At 36.7% G+C, this 22,854-nt stretch overlaps 1 protein-coding gene across 1 annotated transcript; it reads left to right on the plus strand.

Annotated features, from left to right (window-relative positions):
• Positions 1–1,036: 1,036 nt before the first annotated feature.
• On the plus strand, positions 1,037–18,971 carry LOC121431052 (annexin A13-like). Its single transcript, XM_041628522.1, has 13 exons — positions 1,037–1,178; positions 7,115–7,165; positions 9,120–9,195; positions 11,540–11,634; positions 12,596–12,709; positions 13,726–13,782; positions 14,581–14,614; positions 15,030–15,109; positions 15,641–15,712; positions 16,254–16,355; positions 16,864–16,939; positions 17,344–17,456; positions 17,998–18,971. Exons 1-13 carry the CDS (start codon positions 1,158–1,160, stop codon positions 18,133–18,135), a joined length of 1,029 nt encoding a protein of 342 aa, XP_041484456.1. The 5' UTR covers positions 1,037–1,157; the 3' UTR covers positions 18,136–18,971.
• Positions 18,972–22,854: the final 3,883 nt, after the last annotated feature.

Below are 22,854 nucleotides of genomic sequence, written 5' to 3' on the forward strand. Positions count from 1 at the left end.
CGTAAACATCAAGCTTACGATCAATCGCTAACGTTTGTGTTACGAGACCCAGGACATTCGGGATGTTCACAGTGAGTACGCTTTTTTTTAAATACATGTTTTTGTTGTTTTTATGTTTACTTAGTTTCTCCAAATGACAAAGAAAAGAATCGTTCAAATAAATGAATATCCTTAGAGCTTTGGTGTCAAAAGAGTTGTCAACCAGTAGCATTGTAGATTATGACTAATGGGCGATGTTAATAGCTTGTGAGTAAAGTTTCACTCTTGAAAGTAGTCAGGGTGACTTTCACATTTAAATGTATAAATATATAATCCCCGAAATAAAAAGAAAAACCATCAGAGAAAGGCATCTGGTTTCTTATACATGGGGAATGAAAGTATGCAAGTGATAAGTACGAGGTTCAAATCCCAATGCAGCACAATGCATATATCTACATTTGCCACTCTCCATCTAGGTGCTGTAATTGGCTACCTCCCTTGGAGGGAATTCCTTGAATACTGGACCCCTTCATCAGGTTAGCCATGCCGAAGCAGGGGTAATATCGTCCGACGCTAATATATCCATTTATCTAACATCATGATCATGATGATCATGATGATAGTCAAGTTTATGTTACAGTCGAACCAACGAAACCGACTTCAAACCGATAGATGTTATGTCATTGAAAATTTTTTGTTTTGTATTAATATTTATGAATCATTCAGTTCAAAATCAAAGTGATGGTACATTGTAAATAATGATAATAATGTAATAGATTTGATCGGTCTGGAGTCGGTTTCGTTGGTGTCACTGTAGCAATACATAGTAATTATGTACAATGTCCACCATTTAAAAATGCCATCCTCAACCACAGTCCTTCGCATTTCTTTTGAGAAATGCACTATGACTAATTACACTTGTGACGTCATCATCTTATCAACCACACCATACATGTATTCCCTTCCCGCAAAGAAAACTATCAGTCCTTAATGAACCCCTTTGGTTATTGATTAACTCTAGGAGATATTTTAATCTCGATAGTGATAAGTATTTGTGGGGTGTGGAGGTTGCGAGTTCCATAGCGAGGTTCTTGATATCTGCCTATTTGCCGCCTGCGAATACTCCCAAACGGTCGATTGAATCGGTTCAGCCTTTGCAGACCACATTAAAGAACAAAATGGCCGACGAAGTTGCTGAGGTAAGACAATAAAATACATTTTTAATCAATCAGCTCATCATTCAATAATCAGTTTACTCATCATAAAGTGAAAAACAACTTACGTCACAATATGGGGAATTATCATTTGCAAATGGAGCGTGAAGGGGATTAGGTACCAAATAAAAATCATTAGTATTATAATATCAAAGATGATTTTTGTTGTTTGATAAAGCAGATATCAATCTTATTTGCACAATTACATGTAAAAGTTTGACGAGATGTTTTTCAAGTGATTAAATCAATGCAGGGTCTATATTGTGATGCATTCACAAACAACATTCGACTTCCTTTAATCACTATGGTCAGTAAGAATGCAATGTACCGTGATATAAGTTGTTCAAACAATTAATCGATCGATCGATCCATCCATCCATCAATAAATACATCCATACATCCATCCATCCATCCATCAATCAATCAATCAATCAATCAATCATATCAAATAATCACCTAACATACAATTATTGATCGATCTTTCAAATCACCAAAAACGTCCTCTGAGTTTCTTTCTATTTTTCTTAAACTCTTCCCAATTGCCTACAGTAAATCCAACATCGACAAATAGAAACTCGGATTTCTTTCTTTTGCAATATGCATAGCAATTCTATTCAAGATATGTTTTCAGATTAATAAAGGTTAGATTGATACGAGTTAAAACAAACATAGAATTTATGAATCATACTTTGGTGTCGTGTATCCACCTCCCTCTCTTTGCTCGCACACCTCGTCTAATATGAAATTTTCGCTTCTGCGACACTGACCGGATTCAAGAACCAGTACATGTACATGGAAAATGCCCTTCAAATGACAATGAACAGCTGGGAGGTCTTTGTCGCAAATTGGTAAACCGGAGAAGCAGTTCAGTCCTAAAACTTGGAGCTGACGAAAAATTGCAAATATGTCGCTTGTCCTGAGTCCTGGGAGGGTTTCATGAAAGGACTTGTCGGACGTTTTATCCGACAAGTCCCATTTTATCCGACAGTTACCATTGGAACAGTGCCTCTCAGCCAATCAAAATCATGAAAAGATGTCAGATGAAAATATTTATGAAACGCTCCCCAGGACGAAACTGTTGTTTTGATTCACCAATTTTCGACAAAGAATTCTTGGTTGCCCTTTTCACGAAGGGATAACCGACTCTACGCCGATCGATGATGTGTCACTGAAAATAACGTTTTATATTTCTTGATCTAGACTTGGTGTTGAGCATGGGGGTACAGGAGTGTGTGGGGGGGGGGGGGGCTTGGGGCTCTTTAATTTTTTCATTTTCATTTCAAATAAACATTAATTTTCTTCCATTTTGCAAAATTTCTTCATTTTTGTCTCACCTGCATAGCAGAGTGAGACCATAGGCACCGCTTTTCCGACGGCGGCGGCGGCGGCGTCAACACCAAATCTTAACCTGAGGTTAAGTTTTGAAAATGACAGCATAACTTAGAAAGTATATGAACCTAGTTCATGAAAAATGAGGGTGTCACTTTAGCTCCAGTAAGTTGTATTTGTCGTTGATAAGGTTGATATTGTATTAGGACATCCAATTTCGAACTTTATTTCTCCTACCATTGAGCATTTACGTATAGGCCTACACGAAAAGTGTCATTCGTTGACGTACAGAAGGACTGCTTGGTGAAAGTTTCATGACCGAGAGAAAAGAAATAAGATGGAATTTAGATTTTCAATTTTAAAGGGTCTTTTTTTGTTGCTTGATCTCTTTGCTCGTGACTATTTACACACTAAGAAATAAAGGTTCAAAATTGAACCCCGAAAGGTTGATGCAAAATCAGCAACCTATGGGTTCAAAAATCGAACCCCTGATTTGGGGTTCAAAAACTGAACCCTGCGGTTAGGGTTCATTTTTACACCCAGCGGGTTCAAAACTGCACCCCTAGGGATTCGATTTAAAATTTAGGAGTGCAGTTTTGAACCCGCAGGGTGCAAAAATGAACCCCAACCGCAGGGTTCAATTTTTGAACCCCAAATCAGGGGTTCATTTTTTGAACCCATAGGGTGCTGATTTTGCATCAACCTTTCGGGGTTCAATTTTGAACCTTTATTTCTTAGTGTGTAGATTTTTTCCCCTCGTGCGCTATGGTCTACAATCTCTTTTCTCTCACAGGGTACAGCGTTATGGAAAATAAAATACCATCAATTGATAATAAATAGTCCAGTCGTACATTATAATGTATAGCGTATTGTGCAACGACCCCTCATTTTTCACCCCTCTCCCGCATATACTTTGGGAGACTGGGTATATGTTTATTATGTTTAATTACCGGTTTTGTTCGAGTAAACAGAGCGAATTAAACTATCTGCTTGGATACCCACCTATACATGCACACTCATTAGCAAGGCAAACGACTTCGAAGTAAATAGCAATGATCATAATTACAGTCGTAAAAGAAAATTCAGAGTATAACGTTATTGTCTATCGAGGCATCAATTAGACCAAACAATTTTGGATTGCAAACAACAGAAGCCAGAAAATAAAGGGGATCCCAAATATGTTGTTTTTTTCGCTTTTTATTGGGGGGGGGGTGTTTCAAAGGGGGACGACACGAACCTCGCCATTAGGATGCTACAATATCTGAAACTCGGATCACTTCCCATGTTAAACAAATACACCGGAAGACGTCAATAAATTAAATTGTTATATAAAATGTGCATTTATGATATAAATTGGTATCTCACTGAGTGGGGACAAAAATAAATTGACAATGTGGCTGGTTCAATGATTGCCTTTTTAAAATCATATTCAGCACACATAGCGATAAAATTTCTACATTGATTTGAAGGAGTTTAATGGTATTAGTATTTGGTCATGGGTGGGAAATTAGAATGATTACTTACTTTTCCATAAAAACCAAATAACAGATAATTAGAGTAACTTTATCTTCTGACATGAAAGGTCAGACAAGGACAGCACCAGTATATTTCAAAAGGGGTAACGTCATCGATGACGTCATCTTTTCTCAATTGAATAGCAGGAAGTAGTGCAGAACAATTACGTGACTCGTGGGCTCTTCTTTCCTTTTCCAATTTTTCTGTTTCTCCTTTTCCCCTTTCTCTTTATTTATTTTCACTGAAAAAAGGGGCAGCGTCTCCCCTGTATTTAGAATAGGTGGACCTTTTCAATTCTCAAGGGTTTTAGAACCATTCTACTAACAAACACGAACAAACAAAAGAATGGTTAATCCCAATTGTGAGATCTCCATCAAAACCACAGTCAACTTATCCCAGACTATATGTGACTCATGTAGAAATAAGTATTTGTGAAAAACGATACTTTTAACAACTTGAAATACGATTGTGCAATAGCCATCACTATATACATGTGTTTGCAGATATATCTCAATGGTTATTGTAATGATTACTTGATCCGGAACAAAGTTTCAACTTTCTTACTTTTTTTATCGACAAAGGTGTCAATTTTTAGTTTATTTATGTGCATACTATTGATTGGTTTACCCAATGGTGCACAGAAGAGGGTTTAGCCCCCCCCCCCTCCAAAAAGGAAAAAGAGGGAGAAAAAGATAAATAGGCACTGAAATATGATGAGATATGATATTTTTCTAATTACCTCTTTTATATATTTTTAAAACTCTTTACGTCACTGGTTTTCCACCAGAAATGCACTCCTACATGCTAAGTGTTAAATGTACACAACAACACTTAATTGTCCGGCGAGCCTTGAAAAACAGACTGTGTAGAATGTAATATCCTATCACCTGACTTCACAATTAAAAATTTAACAGATAGCAAAACTTGAACACTTTTCAGTATATTCTGGTGGGGTTCGCTAACTTTTTTGCAACCCTGTACATACACGACAACGCAAGCACACAATACTTCCTTTTAAAGCTCCCCACACAGCACGTTCAACCCTTCATATTTCCCTTCGATATGTTCGATAAGAGCAGTTAATGAATTACGTTTTGTACACAATGCTTAATCTTGATTAATTTATAACAAAGCTACTTAAAAGCGGTTCATTTTCAATAATGATCGACATACTTGAGACGTGATTTTCATTCCATCGAGGCCCAAACAAGAATTAATTTGCTACACTATGGGTTTTTCCCAATGGCATAATGAACCAAAAATAAATTAAGCGGGTCGGATATGGCGTATCAGGCAAAACTAATTAAAGTTGCGAGCGAGCAAACCTTTAGACATTAAAAAAAAGAACTTGTGTTAAATTTTAACATAATATTTAGTAAATATTATTATATTTCACCTTTTCATCGTTCCCTTTCTCTTTATATTTGGTAGTGAAAAATGGGGGGGGGGGGAGGGTCCTCACCCCCATCTGTACGTCACTGATTTCCATTTCGCAAACATTACACAAATAAGACATCAATAAGCTTTCAATTTTCATATGCTGGAGTCCGATAGTGTAACTCCAATCAAGTAAAAATCGTACATGGTATAAAATATCGTTCCCCAAAAATACAAAAAATGAAGCACGTGATATAAGGTCAATGTCAAAAGAAGAAAAAAATGTGTAAGCTACAGGAATAACGAATTGTTTTCCCTTCATATAGGCGGCGCGGCGGTTTTCTGCGAAGGTTATCAACGAAACATTTTAGTGCTGGGGCATAATATTTTTTTTTTCATTTCGGATCTCTATACTATATTCTTTGGAAGTATTTCATGAAGAGTGTACTTTAGTTATTTTCACAAACTAATTTGCTCTCAGCCAATCAAATACTAGGATTTCACTAGCTTATAACAATAGTGAAGAAAACCTATAACTATTTGTGTCATGAAACCTCTTTGGTAATTTATATACCCGTCTGAACATAACATCATGCCACAAACATAAACAAGGAATAAATTATTATTTCAAACTTCCACAAAGTTACCGCTTAATTATCAGTGACATGTCTGAAGACTAATTCTAAACTTGAAACAATCACGCGATACCGATTAATCACTTGCATCATCTGATAATTTTTGCTTTGATAAACATGATATATGTGATGTATGTATGTTGCAATGGCATATATGAGCCAAAAATGTGAAAGGACGTTACATGGTAGAATTTCTATATTGAAAAAACTTAACTTTTGACAGATTATTTGTCATAATCTTCAGAAAATGTTTAATTATCATTTTCTTTCCTTATCTCCACTTTTCCTTAAGCATGATAAGTACATTATATCGCTATAAGTCTAATTGTGTATGAGCAGACATAATTCGGGGGGGGGGGGACTGTCAGTCAACGATAGAGTAACTTATCGTTGAAAATCAAATAAAAAATGTTCCCCTTTACGCATCTTTGGTATTCCACAAAAGATGTATTAAACATATAGGAGGGGCATATAACATCGTAAAAGCAGAGCAGTGTACATGACATTTGTGGATGTTTCTTTATTTTCTGTCATTCGTATTTGAATTGGATTGATTTTTTTTATTACCTAATATCACTGTCAGGTACAATTACAAGGAATAATACATCAAATATAAACAAAACATTTGGTAATTGGAGCTAACATAATAGCAAGATGCTAATCGAGGTTGGCCCCAAATAATATCATTATCATAGCTTAAACAATAATTTTAACTAAGTCTCAATATTATACTAAATCTCAATCTCAGTATTTACTGTAATGTTACGTAGGCATATTTTGAAAACAATGAAAATATGCTGCAGAAGATTTTTTTCAAAATTGAATATAACATCTTAATTGTATTGATGTATACAATATCATTGCAGAAGTGAATTATCATTTTCATATTGTCATTATTGTTGTGAATATAATTATCTTAAAACAAAAGTAAATGAAGCACATATGGTCTTCTGTGATTGTTATGCGCTAGACAAATTTCATTTATCATTATTAATACCTTAATCAATACAATGATCATATTGAGTTCTACTTCAACCACTAATTTTAATTTTTATTCCTTTTCAGTATGTCATCAAGTACCGAATGGCCCGTGCAGCTCTTGGGCTCGAGTTGCTGGTATGTAAATCATTAATATCTTACAAACTTATTCATTTGAGTGGCGCGGTAGTGACGTCATATTTCTTTCAAGATGAAATATGAGACAAAATAATGCTAAGATTACGATGTATTTTTGTTTTTTTTAGTAGAGGGAATGGACGATGGGACTGTTCTGATGAACGTGATGATGATAATGATGATGATGAGGAGGAGCAGAAGGAGGAGCAAGAGGATGTAAAACAATCAAGAGCACCGGCTCCCAATATTCCACATATCATTCACACTGTTGTTGTTGATGATGATGATGATGATGATGATGATGATGATGATGATGATGATGATGATGATGATGATGATGATGATGACAAAGATGATGATTATGATGATGGTAAACTGTCCAACCTTTGGCAAGAGGAAGCAAGTGACGCATCAGTCATATTTGAGTTATTGTTGTTTCTGAGACACCCTTTGTACGTTGCACGTTCAGGCAAACTTTGGGGAAGAAAAATGATTGTTCTATGGAAAGATATTGAAGGAAATATGATTTTAAGTTGCATTGACGCCTATGTTTATGACGAACACACATTGCTCATTTAAAACAAATGATAATTTTGTAACTTGCTTCCTTTTGCCAAAGAACGGCAGCTAGTAATGATGATGTTGTTGGTTGTGGTGGTAGCGGTGGTGTCGACGACGACGATGGTTGATTGTTTCGGGGTGAACGTGCGGTGAAGATAATTTCTAAGCAGCTGGTATGAGTAGGATAAACAATTGATATTTCTAGTTGGTCCATGGATAAACTCAAGTTTGAGGATTCTTCATATGGGGACAAACCCGCTCCGAAACGCTTTTTGTAGGTTGGGTTAATAGAAGAAAAAAAAGAGGCAATTCACATTTGTATCCACTCCCACTCTTTGTATTTATCTGATTAAGTAATAGATAATATTAACTACATTAACTCTTGGTCGAGACACTATGTCAATAATGATAACATCCTTCTATGTGACTAGGTAAAATGTTATTTCTAATACATGAGGAAGTACTTCAAATCTGCAAGAAAGTCCCTGTTGAAACATTGTCTACAAGGGCTAGGGGTTAGTGGGGTGCAACCCACGTTCATTTCAAAACGTCCATAGTGACAGTATGGTAACTCAGGAGTCGGGTTACTATTTGTGATCATACGTACTACTAAATGATAAAAGTGGATTTTTTTTTCAAACGCACAGCTCTGTCAGACATGACGCTCATGGCGCTATTTACAATCATGCCAACTCATAAGGACATACAAAAATACAAATTGTGTTTCATTGATTACATATATATTACCATATTTCTGATCGAGACACTTTTAATAGGCCTGGTGATCTTGGCAGTATGTTTTTGAAATAAAAGTCACTTACATGACACCAGATGTATTGTGGCAAAGTACACTGGCTTACTGAATACACTGCAAAAAAGTCGATGTTGATTTAACACCAGCCAAGCAACACTAACACCAGATAGGTCTTTATACAACACCAATTAGCATTAAGACAGCATCGGTTTAATTCCAAACTGGTGTTGTTTCCATACTTCTCTGGTGTGGACATATATACAGATCCCGGGCTGGTGTTAAATCAAGACCGGAGTTTTGCAGTGTTCATTTATCAGTCCTTTAGTTTGTGTTCCACGACCTGCGGTCCAATACGAAATTTTGAGAAAATGGCAAACATCACAAAATACATAATGAAAAATGAAATAGTGGATAAGTGGAGCACTGAGGAATGTAAAGCTGAATTATTGTCTCATTGATGATTTTTATATGTGATTTGCATACATATTTCGGTGTTTGATATTACTTGGGGTTTCTTTTAAACATTGATTCTTTTCTTTTCAATGAAGAAATAATTCTAATCTTGCATGGCCCTACTAGCATTACGCAACAAGCATGATGATGATGATACGGGTATGTGACTGTTCTTTTTTTATCCAGGGATGTATTCTAGAGTGGGAGGATTTCGACGCCGAGGCAGACGCTGTGGCCCTCGACGACGCGATCCGTGGAGCAGGTAATGGGGATTATTATGATGGTTAGGAGGAGGGGTATGAGCATGATGATGAGAAGAAAGCATATGATGACACAGATAATGATGACTACGAAATAAAAAAATGAAGTAAATAATGATGACGAAGATAATGATGGCAGAGATGATAATGAAGAAGATAATAATGACGGAAATAAGAATTACCAAAATAATTAGGATGAAAATAATGATAGCACAGCTGAAATGATGACAAAGATAATATTGATGAAGGAAATGACGTACATAATGTTGATTGCGTAGATGATGATTACACAGGTGATGATGATGGTGTCGATGATAATGAAGATGAAGAAAATTGGTGACGAAACTAAAGCTGGCGAAGATAGTGATGCCGACAATGATAATGGTGACGAACATAATGACGGCGGTAATGATAATGATGACGACGATAATAATGAGGAGGATAATGATGACGAAGAAAATGATGAAAAAAAATAATGACGAAGAAAATGATGACGAAAATAATGTTGATGTAGATGATGATGACAAAGGTGATGATGCTGACGAAGATAATGATGACGAAGATAGTGATGACGAAATGTTAATTATGATAAAGATAATGGTGACGAACATAACGACGACGATAATGTTGATGATGACGAAGATTATTATGGCCCAAAAAATGATGAAGAAAATAAAGATGTGGAAAATGATGATGACGAAGGTAATGATGACGAAGATAATAATGAGGAAGGTAATGATGACGAAGAAAATGATGACGAAAATAATGTTGATGTAGATAATAATGACATAGATGATGATGGTGTCGATGATAACGATGATGAAGAAAATTGGGGACGACACTAAAGTTGACGAAGATAGTGATGACGAAATGATAATGATGATAAAGATAATGGTGACGAACATAATGACGATGATAATGATAAAGATGACGACGACAATAATGAGGAAGGAAATGATGACGGACATAATGCTGGTGAAGATAATGATGACGAAAATGATTATGACTAAGAAAATGATGAAGAAAATAAAGATGTTGAAAATAATGATGACGAAAGTAATGATGACGAAGATAATCATGACGGAGATAATCATGATGGAGATGATAATGATGCCGGAGATTATAATGAGGAAAGTATAAATGATGACGAATACAATGATGAAAAATATAATAATGACGAAGAAAATAATGACGAAAATAATGTGGATGTAGATGATGATCACATAGATGATGATGGTGTCGATGATAATGATGATAAAGAATCTGGTGACGATCATAATGACGTCGATAATGATAAAGATGACGAAGATAATTATGAGGAAGAAAATGATGGCGGACATAATGCTGGTGAAGATAATGATGACGAAAACAATTATGACGAATAAAATGATGAAAAAATAAAGATGTGGAAAATAATGATTACGAAGATAATCAAGATGAAGATGATAATGATGACAGAGATAATAATGAGAAAGGTAATGATGACGAAGTAAATGATGACAAAAATAATAATGACAAAGAAAATGATGACGAAAATAATGTTGATGTAGATGATGATTACATAGATGATGATGGTGACGAAGATAATGATGATAAAGAATAAGGTGACGAAACTAAAGCTGACGAAGATATTGATGACGAAGATGATAATGATGACCAAAATAATGGTGACGAATATAGTGACGACGATAATGATAATGATGACGGAGATGAGGAAGAAAATGATGACGGACATAATGCTGGTGAAGATGATGATGACGAATATGGTAATGATGAAGAAGAAAATGAAAAAGAAAATAAATATGTGGAAAATAAGGATGACAAAGATAATAATTACGAAGATAATGATGACGAAGATAATTATGATGAAGATGATAATGATGACGGAGATAATAATGAGAAAGATAATGATGATAAAGGTAATGGTGACGAACTTAATGACGACAATCATGATAATGATGACGACGGTAATTATGGCCAAAACATGATGAAGAACATAATACTGGTGAAAATAGTGATGACGAATGTGATTAAGATGACGAAAATAATGATAATGAAGATGACAATGATGACGGAGATAATAATGTAAAAAGATAATTATGGCGAAAAAAAATGACGAAATAAGGTAGGCCAAGACGACTACGACGACCACGACGACGATAATACTGACGTTTTGCCCCTCTCTATAATAGGATAACCTGATTTGTTGCCTTTCATCACTCGAAACCATTTAGAAAGATGAACGGTGAAACAAACAGTACTTTCAGGAAATTATTCCACTTTTCTAGTAATAAATTTCTTTTTTTTTTGGTCATACTTCGTCAAATTTATTTCAAACTCATCTAGGTACCGACGAAGATGCAATAATCGAGATCCTAGCCAACCGAACAAATGAACAACGTCAAATGATTGCATTCAAATATAGGGCTTGCTTCGGAAAGGTAGGATGCAATTATTGTCTGGTATACCTTCTCATCCCCATCTTTAAAATCATTTTCAACGTCTTAATCACCATCGTCGTCATCATCTACTCTATTGCCACCGTTTCATTCCCTCAGAATTAATGGCGTCGAATCATCACCTCCATATTATCATTCTCAACACCGCTCTAGGTTAAATGAATGCTACTAACACCATAATCTTATTTAATTGTTGTATGTAACACCATCCCCACCACCGTCATCTTTGTCATCCTCATCATCCTTATCGTCGTCATCATAGTCGTCGTCGTCCTCACCATCATTAGGCAGTTTTCGCACAGCGGCGCAGAATGAATCCTACAACGCAGCAAAGGCATCGGAAATGCAAGTCAATTAACAAATCTTTGTCGAGGATCGGTGAATTGAAACTGCCATTTTCTTCCGTTATTGCGGACAAACGATTATTTGCAAGGTTCCGTCAGCTCTGAAACGTCGGACGAAACTGCTGCTCCGATTTATGTGATTTGATTTGTCTTTTCAATGCATTTGCTGCGTATTCATTCTGCGTCAGCTGTGCGAACCCCCCCCGCCCCATTATCAGCATCGTCATCGTCACCTTCATCATCACCACCACCATGCACCTCCTCATTTGCCACTATTGTGTTACCAAGTTCCTCGTTACTATTGATATATATCATCTTCTGACCCGGGAATCGCAAAATATCTTTGACAAATAATGTATACATTCTACAAATACTGTACATGCATTGCCCACCATCACTCATCACAGAATCCCATTGCCATAATTTTAGTACCAATGGTTATATGTACCTACAATATATCCCCAGTACTTCCATCAGTGACGTTTTCAGAGAGAGAGAGAGAGAAAAAAAAACCGCGTACCCGTCCTCCCCTATAACATGTATAATGCAATGCCAAATTAACGGTTGTAAGATTACGTTGTCATGGTTACTTTATGCAGGACTTGAAGGAGGAGCTCCGTGATGAGGTCAGAGGTAACTTGGAGAAGACCGTGGAAGCTTTGATGGATTCACCCCCAATGTATGATGCCAAGACATTAAGAGCTGCTATGAAGGTTAGGTGATATTATATAGGGTGGTGGTGGTGGTGATGATGGTGGTGGTGGTGGTGATGATGATGGTGGTGGTGGTGATGATGATGGTGGTGGTGGTGGTGATGATGATGATGGTGGTGGTGGTGGTGATGATGATGATGGTGGTGGTGATGATGATGATGATGGTGGTGGTGGTGGGGATGATGATGATGGTGGTGGTGGTGATGATGATGATGGTGGTGGTGATGATGATGATGTTGGTGGTGGTGGTGGTGATGATGATGATGGTGGTGGTGGTGGTGGTGATGATGGTGGTGGTGGTGGTGATGATGATGGTGGTGGTGGTGGTGATGATGGTGGTGGTGATGATGATGATGGTGGTGGTGGTGGTGGTGATGATGATGATGTTGGTGGTGGTGGTAATGATGATGATGGTGGTGGTGGTGGTGATGATGATGATGGTGGTGGTGGTGGTGGTGATGATGATGATGGTGGTGGTGGTGATGATGATGATGTTGGTGGTGGTGGTGATGATGATGATGGTGGTGGTGGTGGTGGTGATGATGGTGGTGGTGGTGGTGGTGGTGGTGATGATGATGATGTTGGTGGTGGTGGTGATGATGATGATGGTGGTGGTGGTGGTGGTGATGATGATGATGGTGGTGATGGTGGTGGTGATAATGATGATGATGATGCTAATGAAGATGATGGCGACGATGGTGATGATGGTGGTGATGATGATGAAGGTGGTGATGATGATGATGATGATGCTGGTGGCGATGATGATGATGATGATGGTGATGATGATGATGATGATGACGATTGTGAGGATGATAATGATGATGAGGAGGAGGATTTTGATAATGATCAGATGGTGTGGTGGTGGTGGTGGTGATGATGATGATGATGATAATTGCGAGGCTGACGAGGATAAATATGACATTTAATGTTTGTTGACGATGGTACTGATAAGATATATCCATCCGCTACATGATTATACATATATACATTTTTTGTTAAATCTTATTCAATCTTAGGGTCTTGGAACTGATGAAGATACCATCATCGAGATTATGTGCACGAGGGTTAATGAGGTAAGGATTTCATTTTAATTGTACTTTGTTTAACAAAGGGAGAATAGCGAAGATGACATAATGTGGGAGGAGGGTAAATGGTAGGTGAGTTTAAGAAGTTAAAAGATAGTGTGTAAAAAGAGGGCAACCGAGAGGTAAAGAAATTTTTTTCTTAACTCTTTTTTTTACTTGTCAAAATCTTTCTGTACAAAAATGCCCTTTAAAAATCCTGGATCCGCCCCTGGATCGAGCGATAGAAGAATGATGAAATTGGGTAGAAGGACAGAGATACAAAGACAGACAGACAGGCAGGCAGTAAGATAGATATACAAACAAATAGACAGATTGGGACGAATAGGCGTGAATAAGTAAAATGGGGAGGTCAGTTGGGGACGGTAAAGTTGAACACCATCATGATTACTGTGCTTCTGCTTGTCACTAGATGGCAGTATTTCACTGCCTGTTTAATATCGAGAACGGAGCACCAAAAGAGGTATTCTAGTCTGTTCTGGGACAGTGATCATTTCAGTCAATGAGCTTGATCGAGTGTCACTTCCAATTTTATGTATATCATATGAGCCGTTTTGCTATGTTGAGCAATCAAATAAAAAAAGTTGAAAAGAACCAAACTTTTGATAGCGTTGGCTTAATAAATAAACTATACAAAAAAAAAACATCATACAAATCCATCATAATCATAGTGCTCCCTCTTTTGTCTCCGGCGGAAGTCCTGACGAGAAAAAAAAGCACGTGGAGATCATAATTATCATAAGAGAGAGTGCGTTTCTACTAACACTAATCATAATCATATCTTTGCAGGAAATCGAAGCTATCAAGATGGCATACCAAATAGGTGAGATCTCATTATCATTAATCTAACTTCATATACATATATAACAGTGAAGGAAGTTTATCCTGTCTAAATTCTGCCACTGACAAGAATTAAAATTGAAAGAAATTATTACACAAACAGTGCGCATTTTTCCATATCAAATGGCGATAATGAATCAAATGTGAAATTAATAAAACATTTTGTTCATCAGCAGGTAGATTTAGAGAGAGCTTAAGAAATATTTTGTGAAAAATCGAGTGTCAGCCACCATAGTCATGATAGTATAGAAATTATGAAACCCTAAAAAAAGTAGTATATTTTGAAAAAAAATCATAATCTCATCATGCTCTTCCGATGACTTAAAGATAATTTATTGAAAAATAGGTTATCTATATTTCAATGGTTTTTCTCTCTTTCTGTTTTATATCTTGTACAGAATTCGACAGAGATCTTGCTGAAGATTTGGAAAGCGAAACATCCGGGAACTTCAAGTACCTGATGCAGTGTATCTGTGCAGTACGTACCACTTAATAGATATTGAGAAGCGACAAATTAGTAACTGTTTCAATTTTACTTTAGAGTTGTCAATTTTACACCCTAGAGAAAGAGCCAGTGAATGAAATGTCCATTTTCGGGGGTTCCGTAACCTTTTCCTAATACCATTTTCAGACATGTCAGAACTCAGGATTTTTTGGTCTGCACGTGGGGAGTGTTTTATCAACATTTTTGTGCGACAAATTGTCAGATCTGACACCTTTCCTTGGTTCTGATTGGCTAAGAGGCACTGTTACGATGGTAACTGTTGGATAAAACAGGACTTGTCGGATAAAATGTCCGACAAGTCCTTTCATTAAAAGGCGCCCCAGGCCTGCAGTAAAATAGTCCGCACCACAAGCGTTCAGTAACTGTTATTTCTCTTTCTTTCTCTCCCCTTTCTACTTCTTCCGTCTCCTCTCTTCCCCTCTCTATTCATTTTCCCTCTCAATATCTCTCCCCGGGCCCCCCCCCCTCTCTTTCTCTCTTTCTCTCTCTCTCTCTCTCTCTTAGGGTGGTCGTGATGAATCTGGAGAGGAGGTTGATGAAGATAAGGCAGTAGAGGATGCACAAGAGCTCTTCGATGTAAGTACCTAGGTCATTATGATAATGATGATGATAATAAAAATCATGATGATGACGATGATGATGATGATGATGATTATCATCATTATTATTATTTGTAAAAATAAATATCATGAGCCGAGATACAAGTTAATTGTTTTGAGTACAGAGATGCAACGAATGTTTTGCATACTTTGAATGTTTTTGTGACGAATAAAAAGTGCAATGATAGGAAACAATGAAATAACAATTAAAAAAATGTCAAGACAATGGTTACAAAAATAATTATGACAGCTATAATTACAATAACAATGAATGGTTATGATAATACATTATCTCTTTCTTATTTTTACCCGATGAAATTTTCATTATTATAATTGATTTTTTTTCTTCTTTTTTTAGTGCTCAAATTTGCTGGATGGACTTAACTTTCACGCTATTTATCCTTAGGATTCTTCAGATTTGTGGTGTTTTCCCCCAAAGTTCAAAGGATATAGAAGGTGGTTATTTAAAATAAACTTGATTTGTGAATTGTCTTTGGCCATTTATCTTCACAACACAGGCTGGTGAAGATAGGTGGGGCACAGATGAGAATGTTTTCAACCGTATCCTAGCAACGAGAAGCTTCCCTCAACTTAGGGCAACATTCCTCGCGTACAACGGAGTAAGTTGAGCTGATATTTACCTGACGATGCCAGTAATGACGATGGTGACGAATTGATGGTTGTGGCGGCGGCAGCGATGGTGGTGGTGGTGGAGGGAATGTTGTGATGATGATTATAATGATGGTGGCGACGACGATGATGATCGTCATGATCGTAAAAACTTACGATAACCAGTCATGATGATCGTAATCATGGTAATACGGATTATGATGACGACGATGATGACGGATGACGACGAGGATGATGATGGTGATAACTGTAATGATGACGATAATGATGATGATGATGATGAAGATGATAATGATGATGATGGTGATGATGATGATGGTGATGATGAGGATGATGATGATGGCGGTGGCGGTGATGGTGCTGGTGATATTGAAGAAGGATGTCATGAATATCAGAGCAATGTTTGCATTGGCTATATTGATGTAAGATTGAAAATACAGAGAAAGGATATTGACTTTGAATTATACTAAAGAGTAGACTGAAAAATCTAATTTTCAGATTGCGGGTTGTGACATTGAAGATTCGATCCGAGGCGAGTGCATGGGTGACCTTCAAGATGGCTATCTAGCTATTGGTATGTCACTTATTTTTTTTTATTCATTCTAAACATTTACCAACCTTGTACCTCCCCTTATGTTTTCTACCCCAGTCATTACTTGTCTGTTGACATCTACTTACGCACACTAAGCTACAGTTTAATAGACGAAACCGACACCAAACCAAGCAATAATATTGTTCGTTGAAATTGTGTTTTTGTCAGAGGGTCGTGGGTTCGAATCCTACTACATGCGTTTGCTTTATTCATAAATGAAGGAAATAAAGACCTGATAGGACTTTATTCCTTGAAACGCGTAACAGCTGCTCATGCGCAGATCACAGCGCGGGAATCTTGGAACAGTACTCCACTGTCTGATGTAGTAAATTTGCTTTCTTATCGAAACTTACGATTTCTCAATTTTCCCCCCATTTTCTTAACAGTCAGCCGTGCTCGTGAAGTAGGCCAATACTTCGCTGAGCGTCTCTACGACTCCATGAAAGGAGCTGGCACTGACGAAGACAAACTCATCAGGATCGTCATCTCTAGATCAGAGGTAAGATACTTTTCTGACTTATCAAAAACACTTTCCAGCGCGGCCTATATATACCGTCCTAAACATCGGCAAGGCATTAATCCACACTTTGCCACTCTCCACCCAGGTGCTAAAATCCTGTAGGAGGATAAAGTCATTGTAGCTTGTAAGATGAGAAAGTCATTGTGTGGGCCTCATTGGCAGTTGGTTGGAATATTCCCCAGGGAGTGGAGAATGTGTATATGTTGTGTGTGGGAACATTCTGATGGAATCCGATGACCGGGGGAATAATCCGATAACCGGGGGATGACCGGGGAAATAATAAATCTAGTGCTTTGATCCATTAAATTAATGCATGCCTTTAGCGAATTTGAAATATCAAATTCAATGATAATTTAAAAGAAAAACACAATAAGTGTATGTTATCAAAAAGAAAACCATGATTCCATAATTATTTTACAGATGAAAAAAGTATAATGAACACTATACACTTATGCATTTTATGATTTATATATGAGGTATCAACTTTTTAAATGCTTTAAATTTTGTTTTGACTATGCAGATTGACCTTAAGCGTATCAAGATCGCATTCTTTGCCAAGTACGGCCAGACCCTCCACGCCTTCATCGAGGACGACTGCTCAGGCGACTTCAAGAAGATGCTGCTCGCTATCCTCCACGGTGAAAACGACGAGGAATAGACCGACACCGTTGTCTATTTCGAAGGCGCAGTCGACGTCGAAATAGTGCATATGATGTGGATATGTCGGGAAAACAGGAAAAGCGGGGGGGGGGGTATTAATATGTATAGTATGCGAAGTTATTGAAATCAAGTGACTGGAAACTTTTTAACAAAACAAATGAATTATCACTTGATGATTACATTTATGCTAAATTATTAACATTTAATTGTAACTTTCATGCCGTTTAAAAAATCAATTACTGGTCATGGATTTAGCATTAAAAACATGCAATATATACACACACACAAGAAAAAAAAATGAATTACATACATGCTGGTTTTTGATAAAATATTTTAGATAACAGTGTTGACTTTTTAAAGCAATACTTAAACTTAACATTGGTATTTCATTTTCAAACCTTTGGTGAAAATTTTGAATATTTCATATGGGATACAAAAATTTAGAAAAAGGAGAATATTCAGCAGTTTATAGAAACCATTGTAAAGTAATCTTTTGTTCATCGTCTTTGTCTTTTTACGTCTATCTGTTTTGTTATTCTTTCGACACCCTCTGTTTTATGTGTCTGAGAAGAACCAAGAAGTACATAATGGCGATTTCTTATTTTTAGTTATATTTTTTATGTTTCTGTATAATCTTTGATAAAAGCTTTGAATAAGATTGACATGTTTCCTCATCTCTCACAGTGTATTGAGGAAAAAAGAAACCTAAAATGAAACCTAAGCCTAACACCTGCTTACAAACTTACCATTTTTTTTCAAAATTTAAATCTGCGCTAACTTCTTTTAAAATTCTTTATTTGTCTTCTTCTTACTATCTAAGTGCTTTACTTTAATTTAAAATATGGCGATATGCAAGCCTAAACGTGACTGTGATAAATGCATCGATGTGTTATTTTTTTGATTGAAATGATAATAAATTGAAAAAAATCAATCTATTTTTTCTAATGGTTTATTCATTTCTCTTCGATTTCACGGTTGGAAAAAAAGTTGGGTCTCACCATAACTAGCTTTAACTCAGTGACAGGACCATAAGTATTGTTTTTAGAAAGAAGGGGGGGGGGGGGGTAGAAAGGGGATAGACAAGAAAATTATATAAACTGCGAAACACTGGTGTTGATTTAACACCAACCCGGAATCTGTATATGTCCACACCAGAGAAGTGTTAAACAACACTAGTTTCGTTTTGGTCTAACACCAGATAGGTGTTTATACAACACCAATTAGTATTAAAACAGCATCGGTTTGATTCCAAACTGGTGTTGTTTCAATACTTCTCTGGCGTGGACATATATACAGATTCCGGGCTGGTGTTAAATCAACACCGGAGTTTTTGCAGTGTAGATTGGGGTGTGAGAGTACGTGGATTAGTGTGGCTCGTTTTGAGAGTGTGTGTGTGGGTCCCGTGTGGGTGAGCGCGTGTAAGTTTGCGTGACTGTGAAAAAGAAAGGATATAAAGTGTTGCTTGAGTGTACGTGCACTATAAAAACTGTGGCGTTAATACTGACACCAGTCGGTTTTAATAGAGAACCATACCCTGAGGTGCTAAAATAACACCTTAAAATTGAACATAACACCAAAGAGTGTAAATGTAACAACCAAAGGTGTTGTAATAACACCTATAGATGTTAAACTAACACTGTCAGTTTAACATCGGTGTAAAATAACTGGTGTGGTCCCCTATGTACATTGGCTAGCACCACAGTTTTTGCTGTGTGTTTGTGTGTGTAGGATTGTATGTGTGTGTATATACAGTGCGTCCCACAAAAAACGAAACCGAGATTTATCGATTATTTATCATACCTTAATCACAAATGCATTAGACAAATGACCTACCAATTTAAAGCTTAGAATCTTAGAATGACAAATAGATTATTTGTTATTCACGCATAAGTGAGCAAAAACAATTTGAAGAGGGGAAACCAGTGTTGTAGTCAAGGCTCAAACCTCCAAGGCTAAGGCCAAGGCCAAGGCTTTAATACCCAAGGCCAAGGCTTCAATAACCAAGGCTGAGGCCAAGGCATGGAAACCCAAGGCCAAGGCCAAGGCCTGAAAACCTCAAGGCCAAGGCCAAGGCCAAGGCATTTCAATTATACAATATATGGGAAAAAAAGGACAACAATGCTTAGGCGGCATACATGACACACAGGACCAAATGTATAAAAGGTGTGAGCGAGCAAAAATTTTTACCCTTGTACATTTAAAACGAAAATAATTTTATGATAGATCATGTAGATTTAGACATCAAATTAAAATAAACATATAGTTACATTTGTACAATTCATTATTGTTCTAGGCGATTCACATTGCAATAATTATTATTACCAAGGTGATCTGATCATGGCATGCCCATTCTCAACATGTCTTTCTCCTCTACCTGGGACAGGGGAGGCAGAATGTATTTTTTTTGGGGGGGAGGTCAAAGCCAAAAATGCACTTACAGTATAAGTCAAAATGAGAATTTTGGTGCAGTTCAGCAAAGCTTTTTTAAGTGATTTCTAATTGATAAGACAGATATTTTGATTTAGGCTTTAATTTCCCGCTATATAAAGCATAGCGAGCAAGTGGTTTTGAAAAAAAAATCAATTTTGAAGTTGTAAAACTCGATTTTGGGTCAATTTAATGGTGCCAATCACTGTTAAAAGGGCATCCTTGCGAGATGTTGTAATAAGAAATGAAATTTAAATATTTTGAGCTGTTTTTGTAATCATGAAAAAGGTGTGCATCTTACTAAACAAATTAACGCGAGCACAAAACACAAGCAGAAATTTTTAGTGACCAGAAAAGGAAGCTGTTCTGGACTGCATTTAGTGACTCATAAATAGGATACATAACTCACCAATCAAAAAAATGCGAGCGCAAAGCGCGAGCTCAAAAATTTGTAATATTCCGATCTAAAAACTAGACATTCTAAGCATTTTTTTGTGTAAATTGAATGCGAACCTTACTTAACAATAATTTATGCAAGCACAATCCAAAATTTGTTGATTTTGAAACCTAAAATTTTGCTCTGTATGCCATGCTTGGCCCCTCAAAATTTTTGTCTCATCATGCCATTGATGCCATAGCCCATTTGGAAATGACGAAATTGAAGTTTGTGTTCAAGTTTACCGAATCTTTTCAGAATATCATTAAGACTTAAAACATTCTTGTTGGTCAAAGAAAATAAGAGAAGGAAAACCTAATGGAATAGAAATCAACCTTGTTATCATTCTTTAGAGTAAGCTATTTTTAGAGTATGAAAATTGTTGTCAAAATTGTAGTCAGATCTGTCAGAATTATTCCTGTCATAAAATCACTATAATCAGTGGCGTACCGTGGGTCACGGCATTGGGGGGCACCAGCAAAAACTTGGAATTGCCTAGTGAGCGCGCAAAGCGCTCCCAGTTGCCAGGTATTCTGAACTAATAGAGATATTTTTATAAGGACAGTGCCAATAAACGGACATGTATCTCACTAGTCAAATAATGCGAGCGCGAAGCGCGAGCTTAAAATTTTTGATATTCAAACCTAAAAAGGGACATTACAATCAATCTTTTGTAATCATGATACGTACCTGTCTAAATGCGAAGCGCGAACTGAAATTTTTGTAGATATTGACCCCAAACAGGAAGATTTTAAGGACTATATTTTAGGAATCTTTTATCTATTAAGATTATACACATCTCACCATAGTCATCTAATGGGAGTGCCAATAAGCGCTTGCTGATTTTGTTAGAATTACATCTAAACATGCACATAAAGCACTTGTAATCATGATTAACAATTAGCATACCCATCTCACTAATCAAATCTTGCGAGCGTGAAGCGCGAGCTGAAAATTTAGGAAATTCAGACCTGAAGAGGGGCATTTTAAGGCTTGTTTGTAGGAATTCAAGAAGGACTTACATAGTTCACTAACCAAATGATGCGAGCGCGAAGCGCGAGCTGAAAATTTTTGATATTCAGATCAGAAAACAGAAAAAGGAACATTTTAAGGACTCATTCTAGGAATTGATGGAGAGCAGACATCTTTCACCAATCCACTACTGCGAACGTAAGCACGGACAGGAAATGTTTTATATTAAGACCTTAAAATGGGACAATCACTTACAGTATTCATGAAAAAGAAGCATACTTTTGTACATGTAAAAGAATAACTCGAAGTGCGAGGAAATATATTTGGTAGTTTGGTGTATATTGACTTGAAAACGGGAGGTTTTAGTATAACAGGATTATATATCTCGGTAAACAGACAATGGGAGCACCAGGAACAATGAAGACATATGCCCTGAGCAAATTATGTTTCATTTATATGAAAAAAATGTTTCTTATGTAATGTAACATAACATAATTATAACATTATAATGAACATTGTCTTCTTTCCCACTACGTTTCTCTTCCTTTCTCCCTCTTTTCCTCCTTTTTTTAGTCAGCCGATGGGGGGGGGGCACGTGCCCCCATGCCCCCCTGTAGTTACGCCACTGACTATAATCCTAATCGTAATTATTATCATTATTATTGATATTGTCATTATCCTTATTAGTCATGATTACGTCATATTACCAATAAATAATATTAATTTTCATCACTTCTCTTTGTTACATAATTATGTGATGATAATTGCAATTGATGGCACTGCTAAGAAAACATACTGCTTCTGCTGCTGCTGACTGGTAGTATTTAGTGTCATTAAATGTACAGGACAATTGAAACATTTATAATTACTTGTATAAAACAA

Source organism: Lytechinus variegatus, chromosome 17, assembly GCF_018143015.1.
Source record: "Lytechinus variegatus isolate NC3 chromosome 17, Lvar_3.0, whole genome shotgun sequence".
Lineage (NCBI taxonomy): Eukaryota > Metazoa > Echinodermata > Echinoidea > Temnopleuroida > Toxopneustidae > Lytechinus > Lytechinus variegatus.